Here is a 19,802-nt window from a genome sequence, read left to right on the forward strand (position 1 = left end):
CTTTGCACCCACCACCTGCGCACACAGTTGGGATTTCTCCAAGTAGATGCAGCAAAGTTTTAAAAAAGCAAACAGCGGAACATCATTACATAGTACAACAGCATGAGCATAGCCTAAGGGTTTTTTTTTTCCCCTTCCCCCTTGAAATCTTTTCTTTTCTCAGATGTACACGAGACACCTGGTGATTAGGTTGCAGTGGGATTTGACAGTAATCTGTTGGCACATCGTAAACATCAGGTGCCTGGAAGTATTAGAATGATCTGTAGTTTATCTTAAAATGTTACAGGACTGCCTACTGCAGCAAACTGTGGTTGCTCTCAGCTTGAGTGCTCCTTGCAGAATAGGCTCTTTTCCCTCCCTTCTTGTCATTGTTCCGTAAAAAGCTACAGCCAGCTCCTCTTATTCCATCATCTCTTGACAAATCTTTCCCCATCCGACCACAAGAACCATAAATATTCTCTGTGATCCTCAACACAAGTTGCATATGTAGGGAGTTTTCAATGCCACTTTGTTGCCCGGCTTTCAAAGAAACCTGTATCTGCTCTTTTTTCCCCCCTTTATCCATCCTTTCTTTCATCTCTTTTGGAAATGTGAAAAAAAGAGAGAGAAAAGAAAGCGGGACTTGTTTGCCAGAATTTTTTTTAAAAGGAAGAACGAAAGAGAACTGTTTCCTGTTAGCACGGAATTATGGCTAGTTGCTTTTTTTTTTTCTTCCCCTTCTTCCTTGCCCTGCTTTGCATTCAAGGATGCTTGCATCTGAAACGAACAGAACAAATGTCTTTTGTCTTGTTTCCATGATCTGGGCTGTAGGAGAACTGGAGTTTGCTTTGCTGAATCAGACTAAACCGGGACTCTCTTCCCAAAGCTGACTTCTGAACATGCAATGGCTCCTGCCCCAAGACTGTGCATTCACGCTTCACCATGACTTTAGCTCAACTCTTTCAAATAAAGAATTGTGTCTAAGCCATGTCACCCTCCAGTTCTCGTGAGAAGTTATTTTCTTCTGCTTTTCTGACTCCGGGGTCAATCCATCTAACTAACCAACCCTAAATTCTAACAATAGATGTTCTACTTAAAGATGTTGAGACTCTGGAAAAGAGTGCAGAGAAGAGCAACAAAGATGATTAAGGGATTGGAGGCTAAGAGATACAAAGAACAGGAACTGGGTATGTCTAGTGAAAAGAAATGACGTTATAAGGCACTCCACACCAGAACAACTAGACATAAGGACAGTTTTTCCCCCCAATGTTATCACTCTGCTAAACAACTCCCAAAACACTGTCAAATTACTTAGTAAGATTGTATTACTATTATTCTTCTCATCCTTCCTATTATCTACCTCTTCCCACTTATGATTATAACCATGTTGCTTGTATCTTTACAATTTATATATTTTCATTTGTTTTCCTAGTATGTTTTGATTGTGTATTAGTAACCTATGTGTGATTTGATTGCTTATAATAACCTATGACTATTACTAAGTGTTGTATCTTATGATTCTTGATGAATGTATTTTATTTTTTATTTTATGTACATGGAGAATATATGCACCAAAGACAAATTCCTTGTGTGTCCCATTATACTTGGCCAATAAAGAATTCTATTCTATTCTAGTGGAAAGAAAAAGTAGGGAAGACATGATAGCAGTGTTCCAATATTTGAGGGGCCACAAAGAAGAGAGGATCAACCTATTCTCCAAAGCACCTGAGGGCAGATCAAGATGTAAAAGATGGAAGCTAATCAAGGAGAGAAGCACCCTTTAGAACTAAGGAGAAATTTCCTGACAGTGAGAACAATTAATCAGTGGAACAGCTTGCCTCCAAAAGTTGTGAATGCTCCAACATTGGAGGTTTTAAAGAAGAGATTGAACAACCATTTTGTCTGAAATGGTGTAGGGCATAGGTGTCAAACTTGGGGCATCACATTGCCATCATGTGACATTTCGTGGTGTTTTTTTCCCCCTTCGTGGAGCTGGGGTAGGCGTGGCCTGCATGTGACACATCCAGCCTGTGGGCCATCAGTTTGTCACCCTGCTGTAGGGTCTCCTGGCTAAAGAAGGGGTTGGACTAGAAGACCTCCAAGGTCCCTTCCAACTCTGTTATTTTGCAAATAAGAGGCAAAAATGCAAGCCTGTATATTCTTTGCTTAGGTGTAACATTCAAGTTCTAATAAAGGTAAATGTTTCCCTCGCACATACGTGCTAGTTGTTTCTGGCTCTAAGGGGGTGGTGCTCATCTCCATTACAAAGCCGAAGAGCCAGTGCTGTCCGAAGACGTCTCCATGGTCCTGTGGCTGGCATGACTAAATGCCGAAGGTGCACAGAATGCCTTCCCACCAAAGTGGTCCCTATTTTTCTATTTGCATTTTTGTATATGCTTTCCAACTGCTAGGTTGGCAGAAGCTGGGACAAGTAACAGGAGCTCACTCCATTATGCGGTGCTAGGGATTCGAACCTGCTGAACTGCCGACCTTTCTGATCGACAAGCTCAGCGTCTTAGCCACTGAGCCTCCCCATCCCTCAAGTTCTAATAGCCCCCCTGAAAAAGATAAACCTCCAAGATACTTGAAACTTTACTCGAAACAAACAAAGAATGAGGGTAGCCTTAAGTTGCCCTTTCTTTGTAACCTTAAACACAGCCAATGCTCCTTCCACCAGACCCCCAATTTTCACTCAAACCATCACAGCCAAAACCCAGGGACACAGTTTCTCCCATTCCAAGACAGGAAGCAGCTTACAGGTAATCTTCGTATCCAGAATCATTCCTTTGGCAATGGCTCACAGTTACGACAGCATGGAAGAAAGTGAAGTACGACTAATCCTCAGGAATATTGCAGCATCCCCATGTGATCAAAATTTAGTGTTCGGCAACCGCCATGTATTTATGACTGCTGTAGCATCCAATACCAGCAGGCTTTCCACATGCAAAGTCCACTTGCAGTTGGAGAAAGTAGATTCACGTGAGTCCCTTAAACAACAAGGATTCATTCATTTAACCACCATGCCATTAAAACAAAAAGGTCCTAAAATCAGACAGGATTCATTTAAGAACTCCGTTATTTAGCTATGAAAGTTCCAGTCTCGACTGTGGCTATAAGTCAAGGACTACCTGTAAAACTGTCCTGTAACTCCTATAATAAAATGGATGCATGCATAGATAGATAAAAAAAATCTCCAGCCCTCCTGCGTCAATGAAAACCCGTCCTACCTACTGTGCATTATTATCCCAATCCAATATCCTGATCCCCAAAGAGATCCCAAATATCAAAAGAGTGTTCAGTTCTGCTTTAAGATTTTACTACTATTATTATTGTTTGAGGAGAGAATGGCTCCATATTTGCAGGGGAGAAGGATCCTAAACCTTGAAAAGAAGGATAAGAAAAGAAGGGTATTCCCAGGAATTGGGGATACCACACATATAATCAGAACCGTTATTAGATGCACAAAAATCTGATCGATTATTAGATGCAGAAAAGATACTCAGCAGCTTCATCATTTCTAGAAGTTGCAAAACCGGAGATGATAGTTGTAACAGAGAAGGATCAAGCTCTCCTATTTCCTGAAATTGAGCTCTATGTAAGCTTTAAAAAAAAACAAAAAACACCTCAACCATAACGTTGCTGGTTTTGGCTTATAGCGATAGCACTTAGACTTATACACCACTTCACGGTGCTTTTACAGCCCTCTCTAAGCAATTTACAGAGTCAGCATGTTGCCCCCAACAATCTGAGTCCTCATTTTATCAACCTTGGAAGGATGAAAGGCTCAGTCAACTTTGAACCTGGGGAAGATTCAATCTGCCAAACTGCAGCCAGTCAGCAGAAGTAGGCTGCAGTACTGTACTCTAACCACTGTGCCACCACGGCTCTTTATAATGTGATCTTGACTCAGCCTTCTGGTGTGTTTTATAAACTCTGTGGATTGTGACTTACTCAGAAAACCTCCCCACCAACAATCGACAGCCAGGTGAGCCTAGATTAACTCCAAAGTTGAGATCAGATGGTCCGTCAAGAAGCAAACAATACCTCAATGAAAAAACTGCCAATCAAGCTAACAAAACTAACCGACTGCCATTGGGACAGTGGAATCTCTAAGTCCATGCCCACTAATACTAACAGAGCAGGCCATTAGGTATAATCTAATCTCAAAGTTGCTTTTTTAAGAAGCAAACAAACTTTGTTTGTTTGTTTTTCTTTTGAAGATGTTTCACTTCTCATCCAAGAAGCTTCTTCAGCTCTGACTGGATGGTGGGGAAATTCAGTCAGAGCTGAAGAAGCTTTGCAATAGTGGTGAATCACTGCAGCTCCAGCGTAGGATGAGAGTGAAAATTTGTTCTCTGAGCTTGTGGGTTGGTTTCCAAATGTTTCATTACCAGGCTAGGTGACATCTTCAGTGGAGTTCAGGGGATCCCCCTCAACTCCGCTGAAGATGTTACCTAGCCTGGTAATGAAATGTTTGGAAACCAACCTATAAGCTCAGAGAATGAACCTTCACCCTGAAGAAGCTTCTTGGATGAGAAGAGAAACCTCTTCAAATAAAAACCAAGTTGCCTCTTGAAAAAGTACCTTTGGGACAACCATGACCTGGATGATTGAGAATATCCATAGATATATAAGGTCAGAGCAAACCTCACTTTCTTCTAGCACTGATGATGTTACCTAGTTCGGTAATGAAACGTCTGCAAGAAAGCAACCAAGCTCAGAGAGCAGCAAGGATGCCCTCATAGTTAAATAAAACAGTGAAATGTGCCAACCTAATCATAGTCCTCTAAGAATGGCCATATTGCTGTCTTTTTTGAATCCCTACATTCCAATGCCTGGGTTTTCCAATCATTTTGGCTCAGTGTGATGGATGATTCTAACCAGGATAGGGCTGGCCTTTCTTCTGATGGTCATCTCAATCGGATTGGCGTCTCATGCTTCACTTAAATAAGCCCTGACTACACATCTCATCAATAGGTAATGATAAACGTCCTAGTCATTTCTGGCTCTAGGGGGCAGTGCTCATCTCCGTTACAAAGCCGAAGAGCCAGCACTGTCCAAAGACGTCTCCATGGTCATGTGGCCGGCATGACTAAAAGCCAAAGATGCACACGTAACACTGTTACCTTCCTACCAAAGTGGTCCCTATTTTTCTACTTGCATTTTTTTATGTGTTTTCAAACTGCTAGGTTGGCAGAAGCTGGGACAAGTAGCGGGTACTCACTCCATTATGGGGTGTTAGGGATTCGAACTGCCGAACTGCTGACCTTTCTGATCTTAGCCACTGAGTCACCACATCCCATCTCATCAATAACACCCCACCAAATCATTTGTCAAGAAATATCAAGGGAAGGTTAAGGGAAGCTTGCCTGAAAACTCCATCAAGCACGCCAGGCTTGTAACACAGAACATGCCTTATTGACTCCATTAGTCAGCCACCAGGTATGACCTACAGGGCTGTCACTTTAGTGACACCAAAAGCAAGAGATTTCTCAAGCATAATATCAGGTTTCCATGGGCGCTGTAAATAAAAGTTAGACTCTGTTGGCACAGTCTCCGCGTTTGCAGAATATGCTCAATTACAAATAGGCCAACCCCATTTGAGTTAAATGTGTTATACTAAGTTGGTGCAGGTGTTTAATATATAGTCAGTAGCACACTGTGGTCCCAAAACATATATAAAATCTGAGTTTAAATGGGAAACCAAGCAACAATTCAATATTACATGAATGGGTCTCTTTCCATTCCTTCGTTTAAACACTCTTATGGAAAGGAAACAAAATATCTAACCACGACTCAAAGTTCCATCTGCCTGTAGCTTCAACTCTAGTTCAGATAGCCAGCATATATTCATGCAAGGACCTGAATGGCCACTGGTGGCAGCAGAGAGTTGAGATTTTTCTGGTGGAATTTGCTACCCTCAAGGAAATCTCTGGGTTTCTACAACCCCATTGTGCAGCCCTTAGTTCTATAGATGGTAGATTTTGCTGGCTTCATTAGAAACGACTTCCAGTACGTAGAAAGTTAGCACCCATCCCTTCTAGAAGAATAAAGTATTTTGAGAAATATTAAAAAGACAGAATATTATATTTCCCCAAAAGAGAAACATGCTCTTGGAAAGCAGCTCCCACCTTTGTTAATAACCCCGGCAGGACTGGGCCATTCTATCTACAAGACAAAAGACCTTCCACCTCAGGGTGATAGGATAAGCCCTCACTCAAGATCCAAACCACAACAAAGCCATTAAAACACAATAGAAATTGCCCAACATCCTTTCGGAACACAAGCCTATTCATTACATCACCCTCCAAGCTTCAACCAAACCTGGGAGCTCAGACAAACCTCAGCTATGACCCCTGCATAACCCCATGCGAGTCTGACGGCAGCCAATAGAATACATATTCTTGCACAGGAACAGGAAGCTCAAGGGCAAGCCCCAATAGATGGTGTAAATAACCCTCACTCTCAACCCCATGTGGTCAACTGCCCAGGACCTCCAACCCACATGGTCTTGTCCATCAAGACACCTTTCCAATCAGCCTCCATGTTTCCAGTGTCTTTCTCCCCACTTGGAACTGAACCAGATGGCTGTTTCTTCCGACAACTATAACACCAAGTCAGTATAGAAAAAATAAAGAAATAAATCTTCCCACAATTACACCAAAAGTGAAGTGAGAAAAGGGTATCCATTCAAAAGCAGCTAACCTAATTCGAACCAGCTGCTTTTACAGGCCACGTATTATGCTGGAGAAGGTGCTGAAAACCATGCTTCAAGTGGAAAAATAGTGCACTGATTTATCTCATTCCCTCTGATGGGAGTAAATCCCATTGAAATTAATAGGGTTTACTCTTGGTGCAAGCACAAAGATTATTACACACAAAGATTATTTTGTTGACACCGCCCACCTGCTACAGGTTATAAAATTAGTTTCTACATTCATCAGTTGACGTGTTTACAAGAAGTAAAGAGAACATAGGATCATCAGGAGGGAAGAGAAGTTGGAGGGCTTGTAGTCCAATCCCCTTTCCAAGTCAGAAGCCCTTATTCCATCCTGGACAAACGGTTGTCTAATCTTTTCCACAACTCTAAAGTTTCTTTTTTAGTTCTAGGTTGGATGTCTCTTTAATGAGCTTCCACACATTACTTTTTGTCCTGCCCTCAGGTGCTTTGGAGAATGTCAAGTGCCTCTCTTCTCTGTCAAGTGCCAGAAGACTGCTACCATACCATATCACCCCTAAACCTTATCTTATTAGGCTACACATACCAAGTTCCCTTAACCATCCATTGTACGATTTAGCCTCCGGCCCCCTAATCATCTTGGTTGCTCTTCTCTGCACTCTTTCTAGAGTCTCAACATCTTTTTTTCTATAGTAGATGCAACTACTTTTTTATTTTCTCAGCCTACCTTGGTCTTTTTTTCTCCAGGATAGCTAACATGAATATTAAGTTGCTACATGCTCAAGGAAAGGGCAAATGGAAAGATTTCCTCCGTACTCTCTTTCCTTAAATGTACAAGATGGACTCTGATGGACCACTTTTTTCTTAGCACAGCAGACAATTATGTGAATTCCAACAAGTATACCATCTCATCATCCCTATGACATGCTTGCTAGACTTACATTTATGTGGATCTGAACAGCCCTTCAGTGGTTTGTTTGTTTTTTTAATTCGTTATAATCTGGTTCATTTTTCTGGGAACCTGGAGAACAAAGTTGCAGACTTCAGCAAAAATTCAAGGAAAGAAACCATTAAATATCCTTTACCAGGTAGAACTTTCCTGCTAAACCATCCATAAGGATTCTGTTTTGAAAGCTAGTTATATATAAATGTAGGTGTTTGTGTCTACGAACACTCCTGCACACTATTTCAAGTACTTTAACAGTTGAGTTGTTTGCAATGTCATGGTGTGTACTGCAAGTTGCCTTCACAATATTATCACCAAATGCACTCATAACACTTCAAATAGGTCTAGTAAAATGCTCTGGATATTTTTTTCAAATGGAAAAAGGAATATTCTCTCTGTGCAGAAAAATTCAAGGCAGCCTCTTTTCAATGGCAGCCATATCTCACAGAGAATTTTCCCTTCTGGTCTGGAGGTTTTGTGTGTAAATATCCTGACTGTGACTTGTAAACTAGAATTTATAGTCCTGCAGAAGGTACACTACCCATCCAGTCATGGCTTAACCTACAAGCCACAGTTAGGTACAGAACAGTGGCATCTGTATTACATCTTGGTTTAATTTTAATTTTATTCGTTAAATTCATTTGCTACCCATCTCACTGTTAAAATTCCACCTTTACATCTGCAGGCGGTTCTCAACGTATAACCACAGTGGAGCCCAAAAATTATGTGGCTAAGCAAGATATTGTTTAAGTGAGTTTTGCTGGATTTTATGACTTTCTGGCCACCGTGAAGTAAATTGGTGCACTTGTTAAGTTAGTAACACTTAAGTTAAGTCAATCTTACTTCCCCGTGGACATTGCTTGTCATAAAAGGGGATTGCATGCATACTGCCACATCATTAAATATGAACCAGTTGCCAAGCATCCTAATTTAGATCACATTACCATGGGGACAATGCGACGGTCGTTTAGTGTGGGGGAAAAAACCCAGTCATTAAGTAACTTGTTTCAGAACTGTTTGTAACATCAAATGGCCACTTGAGCCTCAGTGACACAGTGGTTAGAGTGTAGTACTGCAGGCTACTTCTGCTGATTGTCGGCTGCCTGCAATTTGGCAGTTCGAATCTCACCAGCCTCAAGGTTGACTCAGCCTCCCATCCTTCCAAGATCGGTAAAATGAGGACCCAGATTGTTGGGGGCAAGTGGTTGACTCTGTAAAGCACTTGGAGAGGAAAGCACTGTAAAGCAGTATATAAGTCTATACTTATATAAGCCTATACTTGTATAAGTATGTATACTTATATAAGTATATAAGTCTAAGTGTTAGTGCTCTTGCTAAACAAATGGTCATAAGTCACGGACTACCTGTATGTCAGAAGCTACCAGTAGCACCTTCATCTGGATTAAAGGTATGTGTGCATTTGAGATAAAAACAAAAAATAACATTGCACAAACAAGCTCTGTCCCCTTTCCGTGGGTGTGATGTGGGTTTGCACACCTGCAGAGTTTGTGTCCTGGGGCTGCAAAGGCTGCACATTAACCATCTGATGATTATCTGATGCTCATCTTCCAATCCTGCAGGTGCCTCCGTAAACTTCTTTAACCTGTAAGCTAATTATTACGGCTACCAAACAAGCCGTGCTATAATGTTGTGTACTCTGATGTAGCGTGTCACCTGAATCCATCCAACAGCTGAGCCTAGTGTTTATCCGGTTTGTGAGCCACTCTCATCTGCCCTCTGAAGGGATTTAGTCCACAACAAGCTCTACAAACTACAGATTAGACCAAGGGGCACACATTGCCCTGAGAACGCAACTTCTTATAAAAACTAAATCTTAGAGCCAAATGGGAGAAAAATAAATGGAGAAATTATAAATAGGCTAATATGACTTTATCGGAGGACATCTGGAAACATCCTACCCTGTTAAGAACATAAGATGAAGAACCCAAAGGTGATTCTTCGGGAGGCAACTGGACCTTCTTGTTTTTTTTGTTTTTTTTTTGAAGTTGTTTCGCTTCTCATCCAAGAAGCTTCTTCAGCTCTGACGGGATAGGGGGGAATGGATCCAGTGATGGGATTCAAATAGTTTAACAACCAGCTCTCTGCCCTAATGATTACTTCCAACAACCAATTCACCAAATTGCTCAGAAAGTTAACAACCGGTTCTCCCGAAGTGGTGCGAACTAGCTGAATCCCACCACTGAATGGATCCTATCCATTATCCTATCAAAGTTGAAGAAGCTTCTTGGATGAGAAGCAAAACATCTTCAAAAGTAAAAAACCAAAAAGTCCAGTTGCCTCATGAAGAAGCACCTTTGGGACAACCATGACCTGGATGACTGAGAATTTCTACAGACTCCTAAGATGAAGAAATACACCCATTGCTAAGGAGATAAGTATGACATCTGTCAAGATTCCAGCAATTGCCCTAATTAAATCTTAATTCTTGAGCCAAACTTCAAAAAACTTCAAAGGATTTATTAAAGGCAACATACTGGCATTGCTCTGTATGAAGCCAACTCTGGCATACTTAATTACAGTCACCTGTGACCCTGTTTCCCCCTTCCCCCCTTGGTGTCTCAGATTCTCCAATTAAGCAAGTTCACTGGCTGCATGTCATCATTCACATTCTCCAATTAAATATATTTGCGGGAAAAAGCTCTGGTATTTTAGTTACAATCTTTTAAAGATAAGAGTTGGAATGTACTTTCAATTTCAAACTGCTGCACTGCTCTTCCAGGTTCCTTCTCTCCCCCCCCCCTTTTTTTTATGGCAACTACTAAAACAGGCATAGGAATGTTTTATGAGTTGACAACATCCAAATCCCAGGGAATCATGGTTGTGTTCTCTTTGCCTTTGGTGAAAGCCCATTTGAGAGTTGGTGATGTCTATGTGTGAGCACCTCACACATTCCAAAGGATTCAGAGAACCTCAGACAGGTTCTGAGACAAGCCACCAGGAAGATCAGGAAGACTCAAACCGTCCTGCCATGAGAGACAGAAGGAAGTGCACAAGGATTAGGTTGGAGGAAAGGTGGCCCTTGATTTACAACAGTTCATTTAGTGACTAAAGTTACAATGGCATTGGAAAAAGTGATTTACGGCTGTTTTTTTTTTCCCAGTTACAACCTTTGCAGCATCCCATATTCAAAATTCAGAGGCTTGGTGACTGGTTCATACTTATGATACTATCTTAAAACTCTTTAATGAGTCAATACTGAGCCATGGTGGTGCAGTGGTTAGAGTGCAGTACTGCAGGCTACTTCTGCTGACTGCTGGCTGACTGCAATTTGGCAGTTCGGATCCCACCAGGCTCAAGGTTGACTCAGCCTTCCATCCTTCCAAGGTGGGTAAAATGAGGACCCAGATTGTTAGGGGCAAGAGGCCGACTCTGTAAACCGCTTAGAGAGGGCTGTAAAGCACTGTAAAGTGGTATATAAGTCTAAGTGCTATTCCTGTTGCCTGTATATTTAATAAACATTAAATCTGGTTAATATGATCACAAGTACATTACATTTATTTAGACTAGAATAGAATAGAATAACAGAATTGTAAGGGACCTTGGAGGTCTTCTAGTCCAACCCCCTGCTTAGGCAAGAAACCCTACACCACTGGCTATCCAACATCTTTTTAAAAACATCCAGTGTTGGAGCATTCACAACGTCTGGAGGCAAGTTGTTCCTTTTTCTGCTACTATCTTGAAATTAATTATTCTTGGGTTGCAGCTTTTGGAAACTTGCAAGGAAGGTACAAAGAGGTTTGTGGAATGGGGAAGAAACGTGCACCTTAAACTGAATTGTACATGTTCTGTTATTCTCCACAAATTTGTAATTATTCTCTGGAATTTCATGCAGGAGTCTCTCCCGGCAATGCAGATAGTCCTCAACATATGACCATAATTAAGACCAAAATGTATGTTGCCAAATGAGAAATTTTGTTAAGTGAATTTCACCCCATTTTATGACTCATTGTAAGTTGAGGCTTATCTGTACTTGAGGTGAAGAACTTTTGTATGAAAAACTGGACAAGAGAAATGTTCTCAGCAGAATTTCCCACATCAAAACCAAGAACTGTAGAAAAAAAGTTGCATTAAAAAAAATTCCTTTGTCATTAAAATACTAAAATAAAATGGTCATTGTCATTGGAAGTGAAGGCCATCTACCAAAGTGGCTGGAACTACAAGCTTAGGAAGATGTCTTTTAAGATTCAGTCCACGAAAAAATAATAATAATAATAATAATAATAATAATAATAATAATAATAATAATAATAATAACCACAAATAAAATAAAATTAGAATTCAAGCATTCTACTTTGTTTGGTGAATTCTCTTCCTCTTTAATCAGCTTTGTCACTACATGGTTACATTTAAAAAAAAAATATCTCATAGATGTAACTAGGTAATACATTCAGTTCTCATCCAAGTTCTCATCATCTTAAGAACTTAACAGAAACTACATTGTGCCTTGTTCAAGAAAGAAAGTTCTCTTTCAATTTATATAAATTTCAGAACAAAAAAACAAAAAGAAGTTAGAATACAGTATACAGTGTTTAAAGAAAAGCTTACCAATTGGGACTTTATACTACATGAAAACTCTTTAATGGCCTAATATTGCCCATACATATTTTTTGGGGAGTTACAATCCTTTAGCAAAATAAAATTCATTATCTATCAGTAGCTATTACATCATATCAAAGAGTTTTTTCCCACTGAGAAGTTTGCAGAGAACGTAGATTTGACATTCTGACTTCTTCATTTTACCTCTTTAACAAAGACATGATTTAAACAAGTGACACAGGGGAGAGGGGGGGGAAAGTATCCATTTTAAATGCATGAGCTATAAATCAAATTACCTTCAGCTCTGTCCTAGCTTAATGTTCTTCCTCCAACTGTCACTTTTTCTTAAAATCAATTTCAGATGTGGAGTATTGCTCCATTCTTCTAATTGATAGCAACACCCAGTCATGATAAGCATAACATGAAATAGTTTCAGTAATGAAAAGCAGTAGAGGATTGAAATGTGTGTGTGTCTGTGTGTGTGTCTGTGTGCGTGCAAGATCCTAGATAGATAGATAGATAGATAGATAGATAGATAGATAGATAGATAGATAGATAGATAGATAGATAGATAGATAGATAGATCAGGGATCTTGCATAGCAGTGGACACTGATTAAAAAGCATAATTCTTTTGGCTTCTGTGTTGAAAATTTCTGCTCCTGAGCTCTGCATATAAATTTTCCTGTCCAAAAAAAAAAAAAGATGGCCAAGATATTTTTTTTCTCTTTGAGCCAAAAGGGGAAAAAAAAGGTCTCTCCTGAATTTCTGCACAGAAGCCAGTAACGTCTACTTAAAAGGCAACACTGGGATGGAGTTCAGTCCCCAGAGCTGGTGGCAAAGCCATCAGAGATGCCTTCTAAGAAAAGGAAACAGTGAAGATAGTCAGGTATACCTTTGTGCTTTGCTGGACAATGATGGGCTAGCAAAACACCCATAAGAGTGAAAACCAAACTGGGTGGGATCAGCAGTCCAAAAATATCACAAGACTGGAAGAAATTAAAAAGGAAAGAGATCACTTCCACTGAAGGAGGACATTCTAGGAGAAGTTTCCATTCATAGGAACCTAGTCTCCTAATGTTACAGCTTACAGTGTCCCATAGGAATAAACTATTTGGCTCTTTGGATCTCCAAGTTCAAAATCCATGAGATCAGATCAATGGCCATCAAACTTTGAGGGATCTAACTGGTCAAGGATACCTTCCTGCTGCCTGTTAGTTACACAAGATTAAGGCAGAAGGTTCCTTAACATGGTCAACTGAAGGCTTTGGAAGAGATGCTTCCAAACTCAACCCCAAAGCATGTTTACTCAAAAATATCTCCCTTTGCTATTGCCAAAGTGGTTTGCTCCCTAGAAAGCATGGAAAAATCAATCAAAAAGAAGAAAGAAAATGGTAATCACAAGGGTTTAACAAAAAGAGAGAGAGTCTGAATTTTCCTGACAGTTAGAACAATTAATCAGTGGAATGACTTGACTCCAGAAATTGTAAATGCTTTCACACTGGAAGTTTTCAAGAAGAGGTTGGACAACCATTTGTCTGAAACGATCTAGGGTTTCCTGCCTAAGCAGGGGGTTGGACTAGAAGACCTCCAAGGTCCTTTCCAACTCTGTTAGTCTTTTGGTGTGCCAGGAGTTCTACTGAAGAAAAAAAAAAAAACAGCCTTCATGAACTGTGTTAAGGAACAAGATAAGCCCTTTCCTCCCATTAAATTTGGAACAGGGAACAAAAATCAGCCTGTGTCACTTTTGATACACTCCAGTCCCTCCCCTGTGATTCAGTAGAGAGTATTAGAAGACAAAACAAGTGACATGAGCAATGTGTTCAACAGCCATTAGCTCAGGGCTCTCCCTGCACAGTATTTTGATAGGAACATCATCAGGTTCGCTTGTCTGCTACACACAAAGGAAGACAATTACACACACACACACACACACAGTTCAAGAGGGTCGCACAGTGTGCACTACAGTCTGTGTTGTAGAACTATGAATGGGTAGGATTTTCAGATTTCAGTCTTGGTTGGGAACATATATATATTTTTTTAACAGGTTCTCTGAACACCAGTTAAAAGTAGTAGTTCAAACTCGTTTAAAATCTGCTCTGTTTCATTTCTTCTTCTTCTTCTTGCATGTTGGGAAGCTGCCTTCTAAAACCCATTTCTTTCCTGTAAAATCAGAAGCACTAGCTCTGAAATACATAAGACTGTGCGTGTGCGTGTGTGTGTGTGTGTGTGTAAAATATCCCCTTCCTTTTTTTTTAGTTCGTGAATTATACTTTGCCCCTTTCCCTGCTAGAAAATGATGATGATGATAAAAGCTTGGTCTCTCTCTCTCTCTCTCTCTCTTTCTCTCTCTCTCTCTCTCTCCCTCTCTCCCTCTCTCCCTCTCTCCCTCTCTCTCTCTCTTTCATTTTCCAATGCTTGGCTGGACTAAATCATGGCATAGCACAGTCTTCCAGCATTGGTTGCAAGTCAACACAGAATTTGTCAGCATGGTTGCAGAATAAGCAAACAAACCATTTAAGCAGTAGTTTAGACATATTCATTTATTATTATTGCCTCACTGGATTCTGTTCTACTCCAAGACTTGGAGAATTTGATCACCCTGCAGCTGCAGGGTGGAGAGAGGCTCCACTGAAAGCCACTGCATCTAAGAGAACAGCAGCTGACATTAAAAATTGTTTTTGAGGGGTTCTGGCTTGTGCTTAAGCTATTTACTCATGCAAGTCACACTGCTCAGGTTGCGGCTTGCAAGCAAGCGGCAACCATCCATGCAACGTGTAAAGTCTACTGCCCAGTCTTGATATCATGTCGCTAGTATGTGCTGAGGCTTTAAAGCCTTTTTCTGCAGAAATCCAAGGTTTTAATTTGGGGTACACCATACCAAGTAAACACAGCTTTTTTGGTGGGGGGGGAGGTGAGGGACGTGGGCTTGGATTGCCCATGATAAAACAGATCAGGAAATGTCTATTTTATGTTTAGTCAAGGGGGAAAAAAAACTTATGATGTGATGGATGTGATTGAACTGGATGGAAATATCAAAATATACAGGTTTTGCAAGCAGAACGTCAGCATGTGCACACTAAAGGAGCTACTTGTGCAGGACTTCGAAACCATGTTTGTGCCCTAGCTACTCTACCACCTCCAGTTTGGAACAAATCATGGTTTTTCTACTTTCCTCAAGAGACAGATAGAGAAACCTGTAAGAACAACCCACCCAGGCTGATCCACGTTGTTCAAACCCCAAAGGCAAGACTGGATCGACTAGAGGCTAAATCTTACAGACCTGCTCCAGTTTCGGAGCGCTGCAAGGCTAAGCTGCCTGACGCTCTGTTTTCTAGCAAACATTTTTTTGACCTTGCTACAGAAGGGCTACAAAGAAGATCATGGCCTAATCCTAGCAAGGACCTCAGAACCAAGTCACCTTTGTCCCAACACCTGTCCGGTTACTTCTCGGCAGGTGTCACTGCAGATAGAAAATGCAAAGTGAGAAGAAAGAAGGAGGAGGAGGTGAAAGAAGAAGAGGAGGAGGAAGAGGAGGAGGAGGAAGAATAAGAGGAGGAGGAGGAGGAGGAGGAGGAGGAGGAGGAAGAAGAAGAAGAAAGAAGAAAGAAGAAAGAAGAAAGAAGAAAGAAGAAAGAAGAAAGAAGAAGAAGAAGAAGAAGAAGAAGAAGAAGAAGAAGAAGAAGAAGAAGAAGAAGAAGAAGAAGAAGAAGAAGAAGGGGGAGGAGGAGAAGGAGAAGTAGTAGTAGTTGTTGTTCTTCTAGGTTATCTCTCAAAGTCTCCTACCTGAATTATGGACATCCGGCTTGGAGGAACCTCACTGACGTTAGTCCCTTGTCCTGTGAAGCTGGTGTGGCATCCCACGTGGCCTTGGGGCACGCTCAGGTTGTTGGAAGCCGGTTTCAGGAACATGACCTCTGACCTGGGTGAGCTAAGGGGCAGGCGAGTCTGGTAATCAAAATAGATGGGTGAGGTGGCCAAGGATGGGCTGCTGACCACATTCATGACGTTGAGGGGCCCTTGGCTGTCCTCCCCTTCGCTGGGCACCAGCATGATGTCGTTCTTGCTAATCTTCTTCTTCTTGCCCTTGCCCCCTCCGCTGCCCCCACCCCCGCCCCCGCCCCCACCCCCTCCACCCAACTGGGGGTGGCTGTACTCAGCAATACGGCAGTTGTAGGTACGGATGTCCTTGTTCTCACGCTTACACTTCACAGCGATGGTGATCATGGCAGCCAGGAGGATGATGGAAACCGTGCTGAGGGTCACAATCAAGGGCAGCGAGAGGTCCCAGTGTGGCCGGCGGTGCTGCTCCCCATTGACCTGGGGCTCTCCAGCTTCAGGCAAAGGTCCAGCCAAGGCCCGGACAATCAGCTTGGCTACTGCTGAAAGGCTGGGCTTCCCATGGTCACTGACCTTCACCACGAGTTCAGCCACAGGGCTCAGCTCTTCCCAGTAAGGGTGAAGGGTGCGTATCTCCCCGCTCATAGGGTCCATCTCAAAGAGGTGCTCCTCGTTGCCTTCCACAATCTCATAGGTCAGGCGTCCACTTTCCCCAAAATCATTATCCATGGCCCGGACGGTGCCCACGGGGTAGCCCACTCCAGCATTGCGGGGGACCTGGAGTTCAGCAGTGTCATTGATCAGGGCTGGCAAGACAATGAGAGGGGCGTTGTCATTGACATCCAAGACCGTGACCCGGACAGTGGCATTGCTCTCCCGGTGGGGAGAGCCCGAGTCTTTGGCCAAGACGTGGAACTCGAAATGTTTGGTCTGCTCGTAGTTGAAGCTACGCAAAGCGTAGATGGCCCCATTGGTTGGGTTGACCGAGACATAGGTATAAATAGAGACGTCCCCCACATGTCCCGGCAGGATGGAGTAGGAGACGGTGCCATTTTGGCCCAGATCAGGGTCCTTGGCCAACACGGATCCCAGATACTCCCCTGGGATGTTGTTCTCAGGCACTTGCAGCACATAAAGGCTCTTGCTAAAGCGGGGCGGGTTGTCGTTCTCATCTAGGATCCTGACCGAGAAAGACTTGGTTGAGTTCAGAGGTGGGTTGCCCCCATCCCGAGCCAAGATGGTAACGTTGTATTCATCCTGCACTTCCCTGTCTAGGGGCCTGTCGGTCACCACAGTGTACAGGTTGTCATAGTTCTCCTCCAAAGTAAAGGGCACCGCCCCATCTCCCCCACTGCCATCGCTGCCTTGCACCCGGCACTGCAGCTGCCCGTTCTTCCCGGAGTCCCGGTCTGTGACCCTCACCAGGGCAATGACGGTGCCCGGCGGGGCGGCCTCGCTCAGGGCCCCCTGGCGCACGGAGACAAAGCCAATGGTAGGCGCGTTGTCGTTCCGGTCCAGTAAATGCACTGTGACTTTGCAATGGGCGGGGATGGGATTTGGACCCAAGTCCCGGGCCTGGACATCAATCTCCACCAAGTTGCCTTCCTCGTAGTCCAGGTTGCCTTTGACCCGGATCAATCCCGTCTGGGGATCGATGCTGAACAGCTCCCGCACCCGGTCGGGCGTGTAACCGCTGAAGGAATAGAGCACCTGGCCGTTGGTGCCCTCGTCGGCATCGGTGGCGTTGAGATCTAGGAGAACGGTGCCCAGCGGGACGTTTTCGGGCAGCTCCACCACGTAGGACGCCGCCTCGAACACCGGGCTGTTGTCGTTGGAGTCGATCAGGCGCACGTTGAGCTGGACCGTGCCGGAGCGAGGCGGCTCGCCGCCGTCGAGCGCCGTCAGCACCAAGGTGTGGTGGCTCTGCTCCTCGCGGTCCAGGGGCTTCTGCACCACCAGTTCGGGAAATTTGGTGCCGTCGCCTCGGGCTTTGACGTCCAGGGCGAAGAGGCCGTAATCGTCGCGGGTGAGCAGGTAAGTGCGGAGGCCGTTCTCGGCTGCGTCGGGATCGTGCGCGCTAGCCAGCGGGAAGCGAGTGCCCGGCGCGGCGTTCTCGGAGATGTCCAGGTCGACTTGGTCGGAGGGGAAAGCCGGCGCGTTGTCGTTGAGATCCTGGATCTCCACCTTGATCATGCAGATCTCCTGGTCGTTGGCGAAGACCTCGAGGGAGAGCTGGCACTTGGCGCTCCGGCGGCACAGAGCCTCCCGGTCGAGGCGTTGCTTGGTGTAGAGCAAGCCGCTCTCGCCGTCCACGTCGAGCAGGTGGGGAGCCGAGTTCTCCAGCACGCGGAAAGTGGCCTTGGAGCCGCGGGGACGCTCCAGCGAGGGAGATCCGCCGCTTGACCCGGACTGCAGCCGGGCATCGCGGCCGATGTTCCCGATCACCGTGCCGGCGCCTTGCTCCTCCGGCACCGAGTAGTTCAGGTTCCTTAAGGCCAGGGCTGGAGCCCAGCAGAGGAGGAAGCACCAAGCGGAGAGGGACATCCCAGCGGGCGGCGCGGACGAGGCCGCCTCTCGACCAACGCTGCCGCCGCCGCCGCCGCCGCCGCGTTGGCGCCTGTCCTTTGTAGCCGATCGTCGCGTACCTCCGCGGCGTCCTCCTCCTCCTCCTCCTCCTCCTCCTCCTCTCGCTCTCCCCCTTCAAGTTCCCGAACCTGTTGCTCGGCACGATCGACTCGGCGCCGGCACCACCATGGACGAAGCCGGCAAAGGGCGGTCGAGACTACAACCAGCGGCCAGGGAAAGGGGGGGGTCTCTCTTTTTTTCCTCTAGTCCTCGTCTCCTCCTCCTCCTCCTCCTCCTCCGTGCTGCAGTTTCCCCTTGCTCCGTCCAACTTCAGCGAGGCGGAGGGATGAGCAAAACGCTTAAAAAAAACCCTTCCCTTCTGGAGGCGACCGTAAGGAGCGAAAAGATCAGCCCCGTTTTCCCAATGCAGTAGCGGTTTCTTCCAAATATATATACATATGTTTTAAAAATCAAACCCTTCGCACGATGCCAAAGATCCAGAGAAGCTTCAAAGGAAAAAAAAATAACCAAAAAGAGGGAAGGGAAGCAAAAACACGTTTTTTTTTCCTCCCCTGCCTGGAGAATGGGCTCTTTAAAAAACTAAAAAAACCAGGGACTCCTGGATCTCCAAACGACTTGAAAACGGGAGGCGGGGGGTCGCAAAAGGCAGGATCAAGGAAGGAAGGAAGGCGCAGAACCGCTGGGCCAGATCTTGCCGCTTTCGAATTCAGGAACGGGGAAAGGGGACCAACCGACGTTTTCCGGCTCCGCGGCGTCTCGGCTGTGTGTTTTTTTTCGCCGCGCCGTTTGCTGCCTTTGGAGATCTCATCGCGCCCGTTTGGCTGCTGCGATCAGCCGCAGCATCATCGCAGCTTTCCCCGGGTCCTCTCGCCCAGATCCTCTCGCTCGCCGCTTCCTCACGCTCGCCGGCGCGCTTCGCCTCCTCCAACCGCCGGTTCCGAGGCTCCGGCAGAGTCGAGCGGAAAGAGCCGGTCTCCCCAAAGCGAATCAGAATATAATCTATATATATATAGTGTCCAAGTCCCTCCGGATTTGTACTTCCGAAAAGCCCGCTTTTCTTTTCCCTGGTGGAGAGAGAGCGAGAGAAAGAAAGAAAGAAAGAAAGAAAGAAAGAAAGAAAGAAAGAAAGAAAGAAAGAAAGAAAGAAAGAAAGAAAGAAAGAAAGAAAGAAAGAAAGACAGGAGCTTCGAACGGCTAGAGGTAAGGTTGGATGGATA

General features: G+C 44.3%; 1 protein-coding gene across 7 annotated transcripts in view; it reads right to left on the minus strand.

The window, feature by feature from the left end:
* The window catches only part of PCDH17 (protocadherin 17), a 184,817-nt gene extending 165,507 nt beyond the window's left edge, over window positions 1-19,310 (minus strand). For 6 of the 7 annotated variants that reach the window (XM_087967444.1, XM_087967445.1, XM_087967448.1 and 3 more), the window contains exon 1: window positions 15,946-19,310. In XM_087967444.1, coding sequence (XP_087823570.1) covers window positions 15,946-18,543 — 2,598 coding nt within the window. In that variant the 5' untranslated portion in view covers window positions 18,544-19,310. The remainder of the gene's footprint in view (window positions 1-15,945) is intronic. The other variant, XM_087967443.1, reaches the window with a different exon arrangement.
* Between the last annotated feature and the right edge of the window lie 492 nt (window positions 19,311-19,802).

This window comes from Notechis scutatus, chromosome 5 (genome assembly GCF_049901735.1).
Source record: "Notechis scutatus isolate UNSWTSFEM ecotype Mainland chromosome 5, rNotScu1.2, whole genome shotgun sequence".
Taxonomy (NCBI): Eukaryota; Metazoa; Chordata; class Lepidosauria; order Squamata; family Elapidae; genus Notechis; species Notechis scutatus.